This window comes from Anarhichas minor, unplaced genomic scaffold (genome assembly GCF_050575085.1).
Source record: "Anarhichas minor isolate MPS153535 unplaced genomic scaffold, ASM5057508v1 ptg000014l, whole genome shotgun sequence".
NCBI lineage: Eukaryota > Metazoa > Chordata > Actinopteri > Perciformes > Anarhichadidae > Anarhichas > Anarhichas minor.
The window spans coordinates 869,460-880,979 of record NW_027466460.1 but is presented as its reverse complement, the minus strand read 5'-3'; the positions used below and the strand labels follow the sequence as shown (position 1 = coordinate 880,979).

The following is an 11,520-nucleotide window of genomic DNA, read 5'->3' as shown; positions in this document are numbered from 1 at the left end:
ATGCTAAGGCCAAATAATATTTCAGGTCACTTAAGAAGCCTATTTATATCTGCACAATCACATTTGAAGGTGAAGAAGAATGAAGCCTGGTCGTAGGCAGCAGTGACTGAAAAACCGGCAGATAACAGATTCCTCTTTCATCGGATCTCCACATGGGATCTGGCCCAAAATAGATGAGAGAATATGTACTTCTTCTTTGCCAGGCGGTACCTAAATGAAGACAAATCTGAAATGTACTGTTTATACTGCCATAAGAAGCTGTTGTAATCAGTGAGCCGATATGAGCTGCTCTCTCTCCAATTGTCTCCTCATTCACTCTGTAACCCACGTCTCCTTGTAAGAGAAATATGTGTACTGACGCAAACAAATCCTGCATCCTTTTTGTCTACCCACTGAACGTGGCTGAACAAGGATCAACTTTTACCTACCATCATCCTGACGGCATGTATTTGTGACAGGACTCAGAAAGCATGAATTTCAATTCCACAAATTGTGATTTCTGACCCTCTGTAAAAAAGATTTGATCTGTTTTGTCTTTGCAGCTCTAAAACCTTAAGCACTGTATCACAGGACGAGAAACCCCGATCCTCTGTTCCTGAACATATTCAGGCCTTGTCCAACATGAACTGAAACAGGGATCTGAACGCTGATGATGTCAGTCTGTGACCTGAAACTGATCATCGCATGTTTCAGATCTACGCGCTATGTCAGGTTGGACATTTGGACGTTGGGAATAGATTTTCTTTTGTATCACCATAGATTCCCAACTTTTTGTACCTCACTCTGAATGCTTACTAGCAAGCTTTATCTGATTCACTCCTCCATTTTTGTACATATCTGTGCCAACAAATAATTAACGAGGTAAGTGCATCCTACTGCATGTATCCATTGTTGTATCCATTGTTGTAATGGCACCTAATCAAAGCTCCATAGGTGGACGTTTGTGCCAAATTTGAGGAAATTCCCTCACGGTGTTCATGAGATATTCGTATTTTGAGAAGGACTAACTTGGAACGAATCATAATTACCCTCACATGCTGCAACAGTTTCAAAAGAACAAGCTACTTTAATTGGTGCTGATACAGAGCTTCTGATCAGAGGTTATATTGTCCTGTTAATGTAATATTGATGCCTCTATATGACCTGCATGAGTAAAGGAGACCATCAGAGAAAAGATCGCCTATTCTCCTTCAGCTCAGACACCAGCGGCCCTTCACTGCTTCGCCAGTCCTCGCTGGGAGTCAACGACATCATCGCGCTGCTGGATGCCCAGCCCGTATTGCTGGGCACGCTGAAGGGAAGTGAGGCATGAGGGAACAATAATCAGGACTGTCAGACCTTGCTGTAGTAAAATGAGAGGTTTTCTCTCAGGGAATTTGGTGCATGGAAGTTCCACCTTTTTTCCCCAGGGACCACAGAAATCAACACAAACATTGAAGTAGCTTCAAGTCAGGTTTAACTATTTAGATGTTTTTTTAATTAAAAACGATGTCACCTTTACGAAATAGCAGCCACTCTGGCCACAAGTGACAGGGTAATGGTAAATACAGTACCAAATGTAGAGGAATTTGTGAAAAACTTAGTTATGTCTATGTCTTTTAATAACTGCAGTTTGCAAACATTAGCTAACACTAGCCATGATAAGCTACAGACTCATGCCAGACTAAGTGAGGCTGGAGCAGCAGAAACTCCAAAGTGTATTGAATTGATCAACAGTTAATTTCATTGCTTATGACAAATGGAATGTTATTTTTTCATTTACAGAGTCTTGTTTCAATCATACTCAGTCACTTGTTGTAAGATATCATGAGAGCCGTTGTATGAGGATACGTTGCAGTATGTGTTAGTGGTACAAATGATGTCGCTCAGAAAGAAAGGAGGACTTAGAAAGCACAACTCTCAACACTTTATGAACAACACTGTGAAAAATACAAATTTCATCTTCACTGGTTATAGAGCACTATACACATTTTAATCATAACATCATCGTAACATAACAACATCATAAACTAACTAACAAGTCTTTAACAGTTTCATATATTGTCAGTTTTATGGCATAACAAAAATACTATTATGTATCAGTAGGAGTGCAGTGCTTAAAAATGCGACTCTCTAGGAAAGGTTAGTTTAGGGAGCCCACTATAATGTGTTTGGTGCAACTAGCTTATTTTTGAATAGCCAGTCACACAGCCCTATTTGTCCCTTTAGAAATAATAAATACTAGTTTGTATACAGATATACACATGCGGGAGGAGTCCTTACTAATGTAGGCAGAGTGTTTCTCAATGAACTCAATGTCTCTAGCAGTCACTGTGCCAAAATATGTCAACAAAATTAAATGATGCCCAGGTTTTCGTAGATTACATCATCAACAGACGGGTCTGTGGCCTTTGTTGTGCTCATACTGGCAGTAAGCGAGGTAGAGGATGAAGAGCAGGATGGGGTAGTGTTAGAGGATGAAGAAAGACTAAATGTTGGTGTTGTTTTGCAAACTTGGGCATAAAGATGGGCAAATGGGTCTGGTTTGCTTTCAGTTTTAAGAGAAACTTCATCCTTCTTGCCATTGGGCTCAGTATAAATGGGTTCATCATCTGCAAAACACTCAATTTTTCCTTTGCTCTGAATTTCAGTTTGTGTATTCTGGACTTGACTGATTTTGTCATACACCTCCGAGTAGACTGGATCTGGGTGATCGGTGGTGACACAGGGAGGTGGAGCCCAGGTAGTAGGGGGAGGGATGGTTTCTCTTGAGCTGGGGGGTTTGAGTGAGAGAAAACTTGCAGGGTCTACATACAGAGCCATGGTCGGTCGGGCTTTTGGTACAGATTGGATGCAATCAGCTGGGTCAGCATATACAGCTTCTGATTGGCCACCAAGATGACCTCCAGAGTGGCTGCCATGTGTGGGGACCAGTGGAAGAGGCATGAGGGTGATAGGAGCTGGCTGCACTGATACACTCTCTGACGAACCAACCGAATCTTCTTGAGCATGTGCACTCTCTTGTAAAGCAGCAGATTTACTTCCCTGTGTCCTCAGTTTGTTCTCCTGATTGACAGCCATACTGGTCACATCTGGTATTTTGGGGAGAGGGGAATGAGCCCGTATTTTTGGTACGAGAACTTTCTCATCTTCTTGGTTTTGGTTGCCTAAAGTAACAGTTGAAGTCTTCCGATTGATGGTACTCTGAATCAGGGAGAATATTTTCTCAGCCTGCTGTGTCTCAAAGGTAAATGTTCCAGGACCAGAGTCACAGCGTCTACCTGCTTCAATGGTGATGGCCAGCTGGTAAGAAAAAACAAAAAGGCACACAAGTATGTTCATGCAATCCTAACTAAGAATGAAAAGCAATCTAAATCAACAGCCCAGTCACAATTCCTACCTGTGTGCAAATTGTATAATTCCGTTTTAATTGATACCTTATGAGCAGGTAAATGGGAAATGGGAAATGTTAATGATATTGAAAACCTTACCTTATCTTTTCCATATCTTCTCAGCAGTTCGTACGACCATTCGCTAACAATGTTCTTCTTCTGCGTTTCTCTCAGCAGCAGCGCCTCTCGCCCCACCTGCAGCCAGTATGACCCCTTCAGGCCGCAATGTGTCGCTGCATCAGTCCTCTGAACCGTCACCCAGAACTCTGAGGATGAAGAGAATATTTGTCGTCATTTCAACAACTTGTAGTTTGATGAAGCCAATCACTGTTTGATTCCGTAAAGTCAACATACTATTAAATAAAGTGACAACATCAATTTATGAGAAACGCCCTGTGGACTTTCTGGTCACTAGCTGTGCCATTGAGCTATTTTTTAATGAGTGGGTCTAGTTTCTATTTTAAGAAGATAAACTGCCGGCTTAATGCCATTCCTCTTGTTGGTAGCATTGCGCCATCAAAGGCAGGGAAGAAGAAGACTGCAAATATTTTACGAGGATGTAAATACATACAACGCATTTATTAGGCCTCAAGGATGAACTAGGGCAGTCCTCGCCAAAATAAATTCTGAGTCGAATAATATAATAGTTGATTTAATTGACAGACCTATAAAACGGAGTTTCTTCACAAAGAATCACACAAACAGCACCACTTTAAATCTTGTGTTAACCAGAGATTTGCTCATACGTTTCTTGGAAATACATCATTCAGAATGAAAAAGCATTAAAAAAATGACTAATTGACTAAAGAAATCTTAGTCTACTAAGGGAGCGACCTATTAGTCAACTACGAGGGGGCAGCGCTAGGATACACACAATGCATTTGGTGAGAACACAAACATATCACAGGGTACAACACATGGTACCTTTAAGGTACGGTCCCACGTTATGGCACTCTAAGTAAGAACATGCTCAAAGGTATAACGTTTAGGAGTTACAGAAATTGATCCAGAACAAGACTTTCTACCATGTACAGCAGATTGCTGTATTTGCTGTATGTTGTTCAGCCTGGTTACTTTTCTGTTTTATACAACACATAAAACAATCAAATCTCTTCAGAACCGGACAACAAGAGTTCAAAGGATAAAAAGATAAGTGTTACAATAACAGAAGGTACGCTGAGCCTTCCACTTAGCACTTATTGTATTCGTCTTAGTTTGTTTCTGCACTGTACTTTTGCTCTGGTTTATGCTCATAGATGCTTGTTTAAAAAAGGAGATGCACTTATGACTTCTGGTGACTAGTAGTTCTCTTGAATACCTATGTTGAATACACTTATTGTAAGTCGCTTTGGATAAAAGCGTCTGCTAAATAACTGTAGCTGACAGCTGGTGAAAGGATGGGAGCAGAAATATAAAAAAAACAGACAAAAGCGTAGGAACAGATTATTTACCTTCATCTGCTGAGGCATATATCTCGTTGTCCTCCATTTGAAGCTGATTGGAGTCTGAGCCAACGCTTCTCTGAGAGAGAGAGAGAGAGAGAGAGAGAGAGAGAGAGAGAGAGAGAGAGAGAGAGAGAGAGAGAGAGAGAGAGAGAGAGGGGAAGGAGAGGGAAGGGAAGCACACAGTTGTAAAATCCTTTAGAAAAGAAAGTCTAGAGCAGCTTCGTAGCAGAGTGGTTACAGCACGTGCGTGTGTTTCGGGTTCATTTCAGCCTTGGAACCTTTGTAGCATGTCATACCCCTCTCTCTTCCCCTGTGTCTAAAACTGACAAATGAAGGCAAAAATGCAAAAAAAAGAGATTACTGAAGACCAGGCATTGTATACAGACTGAATTATATACTAGCTACAACATTTGCTGCATACTTATGGCCTGGACTAACAATTATCAAGGTACTAACAATTAACACAATTGATGTTATTTCGGTTTCCCCCTCACCTGAAACGTGCTGCGACACAGTTTTTCCACCCAATCAACACTGTCCTCTTTGAGTGCAGCAAACACCATCGTTCTGTCCTGAGTCTCCACACAAAACGCTGACATGTTCTCCTGCAAACAGCACAGATAGTAGCTTGTAGTATTTATTTAATTATCACTTATACATGAAACATGATAAACAACCAGAAAGGCTGACCATGGGACAGGCCTCCGCGTTTGGGGGGAGTCTGAGGACACTGATCAGCTCAGACAGTCGAACCACCTTCAGCTTCTTGTCCACATGAGGCTGGTAGTGTCTCCTGACCCCAGCCACATGATCACCTCCAGCACCGCCACCATAATGGAGAAGAACAGCAATGTTATATTAAGATTATTCATTGAGGAAACACATAACCTGAAATAAAGCCCCACAGAATGAGGACATTGATTAACAAAAATAAAAATAAATTCAGAATTAATAATGTATTCACCTGGACGGTATTTGTTTCATAACATTCATCAAACTTACCTACAACAGTCACACATAATTTGCATTGTGAGGATTTGATTTTGAGCATAGAAAATATCCTCTAAGACTGCATAAAGTTTGGGTACATCTCAAGTCCCTGGTCATTTCCTCGCTCCTCGCTTCAGCCCGAATTTGTTCTGCTCCGCCATCTTGACGGCCGTCCCAAAGCTCTCATTTCTACTCAGAGGAGCGAGGAGGGATCTCTAAGGAGCCATGAGCAAGGATACACAAGTGAAGCCTTCATGGAAGCCTTTTAACGGCCATCACGCCCCCCCTCATTGTTTATCAGTTATTTGATTGGACGCTGCAGCTGATCGGACTGATCTGATGTATCTCAACATCACTGAAGTTTCAGATCACAGATTAAACTCAGGTGTATCACTCTCAAGTTTTATATTTGCTTTGTTTTCCGATTCACCATTTGGTTAAAATATATAGGTTAATTGTAGGTCTGAACAACAAAAGGACCACAAACAATTTTCTTCTTTTTTTAAACTGCCTGTAGGCAAATAGTGGTGTGTGAATAGTTGTCTGTCTCTATGTGTCAGCCCTGCGATAATGGTGTACCCTGCCTTCGCCCAGTGCCAGCTGAGATCGGCTCCAGCAGCTCTCTAGTATTAGTACAGTGCACATGTGCGTCGACACAATCTCCATAAAAAGTCTCTTCAGCTGTTAAAGCCAACTGACAGCTGATCCAGCTGTGATCCGCCGCCACTGTCATCAGAAACAGACGTTGCTTCACGTGACGCTTCAGGGGAAAGGACGTCTCATTTCTCTAAAAACACATTTCCTCGTTTCCTCTCTCATTGCATGGTTTCCTTGCGTCTCTCCATGCATCGGTGTGGGGAAGGGACTAGGCAAGTGAGGGAAACGTGGATGCACTTAAGAGACTTGGGATGTACCTTCTGCCAGCCTAATAGCCGCATTGGTGTAATATGCAGGAAGTTTCAAAAAAAACTATCCATCCATGCAAAAAGAATCCCTCAAAGTCATCACTTATGACCCACTAGAAAAGTGTGGTGGTGTCAGTATCTTAAGACACCCGGCCTTCTTCCTGTATTTTCAGCTTTCTTCTTATTTGGCTGTGTTCAGGAACTTTCTGGGCTTCAGCAAAGAGCCTTTTGGCCCCATGGGGAGTGTAACCCCAGCCGATAGAAGGTCACAGGGTGTGCAATCCGTTCAGATCATCAGATACTGACACTTTATCACACCCCTCGGCATCTGATACTGAGGCACAAGCATTACATCCATGGGCACAAGGCCCACTTTAGCTCCGTCAGATACAAAGCGGCCATATTTGACAGGTGTGAATATATTGCTACGTCGTTCTGTTTTTCCCTTTTTCTTCTCTCTCATCTACCGTGTGCAGAGTGGCTGTGTGTCCGTTTACCCTGGCATACGAGCACAGCCGTCAGGTAGAAGCATGCCCTTTGACAGCATTCATCCAAAATCCGGCAATGCGGCATCTTCCCCAAAGGCTTGTTCAGAAGTGTGGTTGTGTTAATTTGTGCTTTAAAACGTAACCACCGTAAAACAATCAAAGAATAACGTTTTTTTTCTCTGATACACTGCTTTGTTCTCACGAACGCAACTCCTTCTCTCCTTTCACTTTGTAACTCGCTGGACAATCACTGCTTTCTCTCTCCCTTGCTTTCTCCTCAAACCAAGGAGGAGTGTCCAATTTTGAATGCCGTGTGTTTACAAACAGTCAAATATTATACCTTTAAGTAGTATGAGTAGGTTTTTTTTGGCTGGTTATTTACACCAAGAAAATAATATTTGTAGGTCATTGAACAAGTTGTTGCTTTAAAATAACAAAAACTATCCTTACTCATAAGATGAACAGCATTTGTGGGCTGTATCTTGAGTGTTGACTTGTTTTTAATAATGTAAGTTAATGTTTAAATGTAGTTTAGCAATGTTTAAGCTGATGGGGCTCATATACCGGCCCATACGGTGTATATGGAAGCATTTTTATGTCAAAAAACATGCGGGCATACATGTTTTAGAAAAGAAATACAAAGGCAAACAGTAAAATTATCAAACTGTTGGTTTTCAACATCTATCACGGTATACAGACCAACTTGCTGCCTTAACTTTGATCTACTACACTGAGAATTCTTCCCATGCAATGAGGGATCATTACCATTATTATTTTTCAGATTTGCTAGTTTTCAGTTTTACCTTCAAACTAGTATCCCAAGTAGTTTAGGTAATCTGGCTACACTGCTGGCTTGTTTGAAGGGGTTCTCCAGCCAATTTAGCATTGCACCTTCATACATTTGGGAGACTTGCAAGACACACATAACTAAAAATGGTAAACACATTGATGCAGTACACACTGAGATATCCAGAATTTAGTCCCTAGTATGTGTCCAGCTCCAAAAATTCCTCATCCTTCATTTCCCACAATGCAGCTCAATAGGATACTTTATTAGACTTCTTCTGCCGAAAACCAAAATCTTTTAAACGTCATTTCTCAGTTTGTGACACAGGCTTTCCCTAAAAATCATCGTCAGAGTTATTTATTAATATTTTGTACACTTTTAGAAAGCTCCTCTAGAACAGAAGATATTATGCCACAGTTTTCACAGGCTGAATATTACCACCCATGATGATGTGTAAAATCAATGGTGTCCCCCTTTATGCCCCATTCTGATCGTTTGACTGCTTGTGTGTGGTGTGTTTAGCATTATCATTAGATCTCAGTTATCTAAAAAAATATTCTTCTGATGTCCTGGAACTTTCTTTCACCGTACTGGGACAAATAGTGATTGAAGTAGAAAAGGTAACTACCTCCCATATACTGGATTTCCAGTCGAGCCACTCCATCACTACTGGGGGGAAACAGAGACAACCACACTGGCTTCCATTTCTGAGAAGAGAGACCGAGAGATGGTTAATGACAGAGAAAGGTAATGTTCATTCTTACTCACTCCACTCTCTGCTGGACTCCGTGTGCAATACTCTCCTCCAAGCGAGAGCACACATTCACCCTCTGAAAATTTGCAGAAGTGTAACCAGCCAATCAGACCGTGCCTACTGGAATATGTGCAGACCCCACAGGATATTACGCAGCACACATCGCTGCTTGACATCTTCTTTTTTTTCCCACTGACTGCCTACCTCCAAGGATGGAGTTGCAGCTTTAAGAACCTTATCAGTGCCTGTTATGTCCCGGCCTTATCACCGGGACAGATCTTTATGACGCGTGGTTCGAGTGCCTTGGTATGGACCGCACAGAGATGTGATGCTTTGCTGCAATGAGTGCAGGCCGGAGCTTGAGATCGTGTCCGCGCTGTAGCCGGCAGTGTTCCAGCACTGCATCTGGTCATCCCTGTTGAGACACCGGCTTCGCATGCAAATTACGTAAATTACAATATCTTCATGTTTGTGACGACCACTGTGGCAGGGCATCGCAGCCCCCCCCTTGCTTACACCCAAGTAGATGCCGCCTCAGCCATAGTTTTTACAGCCCGGCCGAGGTCTGGTGGATTTTCTCAATGTGTAGGGACGCACGGAGACATCCCATCTCAGCAGAGATCCAGTACCTGTTACATGTGTGGCCCCAATGGAGGAAAGACACATCAACCCCCTCGAGCTACAGTGTTCTTGGTCCTCGAACACTTCAGGCCCCTGATACAGGGTAGGCACGTGTTGGTGAGGACCGACAATTGCAAGATGGTGGCCTTCATCAACTGGCATGAAGGAGGTCGGTCTGCTACCCTGTTTAGGATGGTGGAGAGCCCTTGGTTGTGGGCCTCAGAGCACCTGTTCTTTCTGAAGGCTCTCCAAATTATCGTGTCTGGAAAAGCAGAAGTAGATCTGTTTGCCAACTGACGCAATACCCACTGACTGCTATGGTCCTCCCTAGCGAAGGGTCCCTTTGAGCCTCTGGAGCGCAGCTGCTTGCACTGACCTCAGTAAGAGAACGACCCAGGATTGGTTTAGAGGATGGGGTGTGTGTCCATTGTGTTGCACCTGAGTCCCCCCTTCAGGACATGATACACCTACATGCTCCAGGACGTACAACCTGGGTTGGCTGGGTGTCCCCACGTCTCTGCTGTGGTGCCCTAGGTTATAAAGAAGTAGGTGGGCTGCGGCGAGTAACCTTTGGTCGGTCAGGATCAGTGTTAATGGGTGGATGTTGCAGCGGCTCCTACACCGCTGGCTGAAGAGGGTGTATTTGGTTAGGCACGTCCTGATTGGCTGGTTCGACTTATGCAAATTTTCAGTGAGCAAATGCGTGCTTGTGATTGGAGGACCATAGAGTCCAGTAGAGGGCTCCACCTGTGCTTATAGAAATAGGGTTAAAATATTGCAAGCTTCGTTATGACAGGTCAGCATAACACTGGCTGCAATCGAGCGTAACCGTGTCACTAGCATGTAAATAAATCTACGTCACATACAGTAGTTCAAATGATGGATTACATACTTTTCTACTCCTCTACATGAATCCATTTTTTTCTCCTACGCATATGCACCAACCCCAACCTAAACCTTTTTCCTGTGAATGGGCTTGTCAGTTTTACCCCTCCCTCATATGACACAGAAGGTAAACATTTGTCCTTTCCTCTCTGTGCTTTCCATATATGGAAGTCCAGAGGAGTGTCAGATTGTGAGGGCAAACCACCACGTTACCTCTGAGTCAGAGGCTCTGACCCAGTCCTTCCTTCAAAATAAAAGAGGGAGTGCGTGGCTTGTTTGTGGAGTTTACAGGGCTGTTAAGGAACAAATGTTACAGGACTGCATATTATATATCATTACTCAAAGCACCTCATGTTTCATATAATGCATTAAACTCTGAACATATACAGCAGGTTAACAGTGATTTATAATGGACACTTTGTATTTCTATACCAGTTTCAGGTTAGAGTTTAAGATTATAATCTAGAAATTCAATCAAATGGGCTCTGTAGTGATACTGAAAAGCGTGAGCATGCAGCTGTCAGTGCTGCACAGGAATGTGTAGTGTTGAAACTGTGCTGTGTTTCAACTTGTTAATTTGGATTCCTGCTCTGGAGTTTCGTTTGAGCAACACACAGAAAGGCTGATAACTCACACTTCCTTCTCTCAGCTAAATGTGGAATGTGAATGAACCCGGGACAAGATCATACTGTATATTATAATTTTGTGCTATGTATGTTTCTATTTACTTATTCACCGTAGCGTAAAGTCAGTTGTCTGGCAATGTTCATATTAGGTTAATATTACATTTTTATTTCTGTAATCATAACAAAGCAATTATTATCTATTAGTATCTAAAGCTGCTAGAAAACAAGGCTGTCTATTCAATCCTATGCTCTATCAGGCTCATAAATGATCACTGCTACTGAGAAACAGCAAAGTCCATGTTCAAGTTGTGTACTCACTTTTCCAGCTTTGTGTGGTTGGAGGTAAACCTTCCCTGATGTGGTCTGAGAGTCCATTTGGAAAGCAAATCTGCTTCAGTTCTGACCTCTGGATTCAGAAAGACGTATGAGGTTTTCTTTTCTTTCTTTTTTTTAATCCTTTGGTGAACACTAGAGTTGGGGCGGGCCCACTGTGAGACATTCTTGAAATTTGATCCTCACCTGGTACATAAAGGCTGAACGTGTAGAGGTGTAGCCATGATTCCAAAAGTGAGGAGAACAGAGTTAAAGGGTATTTCAATGTTTGAATTTACTATATCTACATATACATGTTTTTACATACAAACATCA

The 11,520-nt window shown here is 42.4% G+C and overlaps 1 protein-coding gene across 1 annotated transcript; it reads right to left on the bottom strand.

The window, feature by feature from the left end:
- Positions 1-2,334: 2,334 nt before the first annotated feature.
- LOC142949960 (uncharacterized) lies at positions 2,335-11,316 on the bottom strand. Its single transcript, XM_076091857.1, has 7 exons — positions 11,191-11,316; positions 8,615-8,693; positions 5,507-5,631; positions 5,311-5,421; positions 4,823-4,892; positions 3,471-3,643; positions 2,335-3,282 (listed from the first exon to the last, which is right to left on the bottom strand). The coding sequence occupies exons 1-7, from the start codon at positions 11,245-11,247 to the stop codon at positions 2,335-2,337; spliced, it is 1,563 nt and encodes a 520-aa protein (XP_075947972.1). The 5' UTR covers positions 11,248-11,316.
- Positions 11,317-11,520: the final 204 nt, after the last annotated feature.

What these genes read in the sequence shown, in the direction of transcription:
- LOC142949960 (XM_076091857.1), bottom strand. Translation starts at nt 11,247, where the DNA reads ATGGACTCTCAGACCACATCAGGGAAGGTTTACCTCCAACCACACAAA. An exon ending in ACGCGGAGGCCTGTCCCATG is followed by an intron (nt 5,422 to 5,506) that starts GTCAGCCTTTCT and finishes TGCTGTTTGCAG; the next exon opens with GAGAACATGTCAGCGTTTTG. An exon ending in GAAGATATGGAAAAGATAAG is followed by an intron (nt 3,283 to 3,470) that starts GTAAGGTTTTCA and finishes TTTTCTTACCAG; the next exon opens with CTGGCCATCACCATTGAAGC.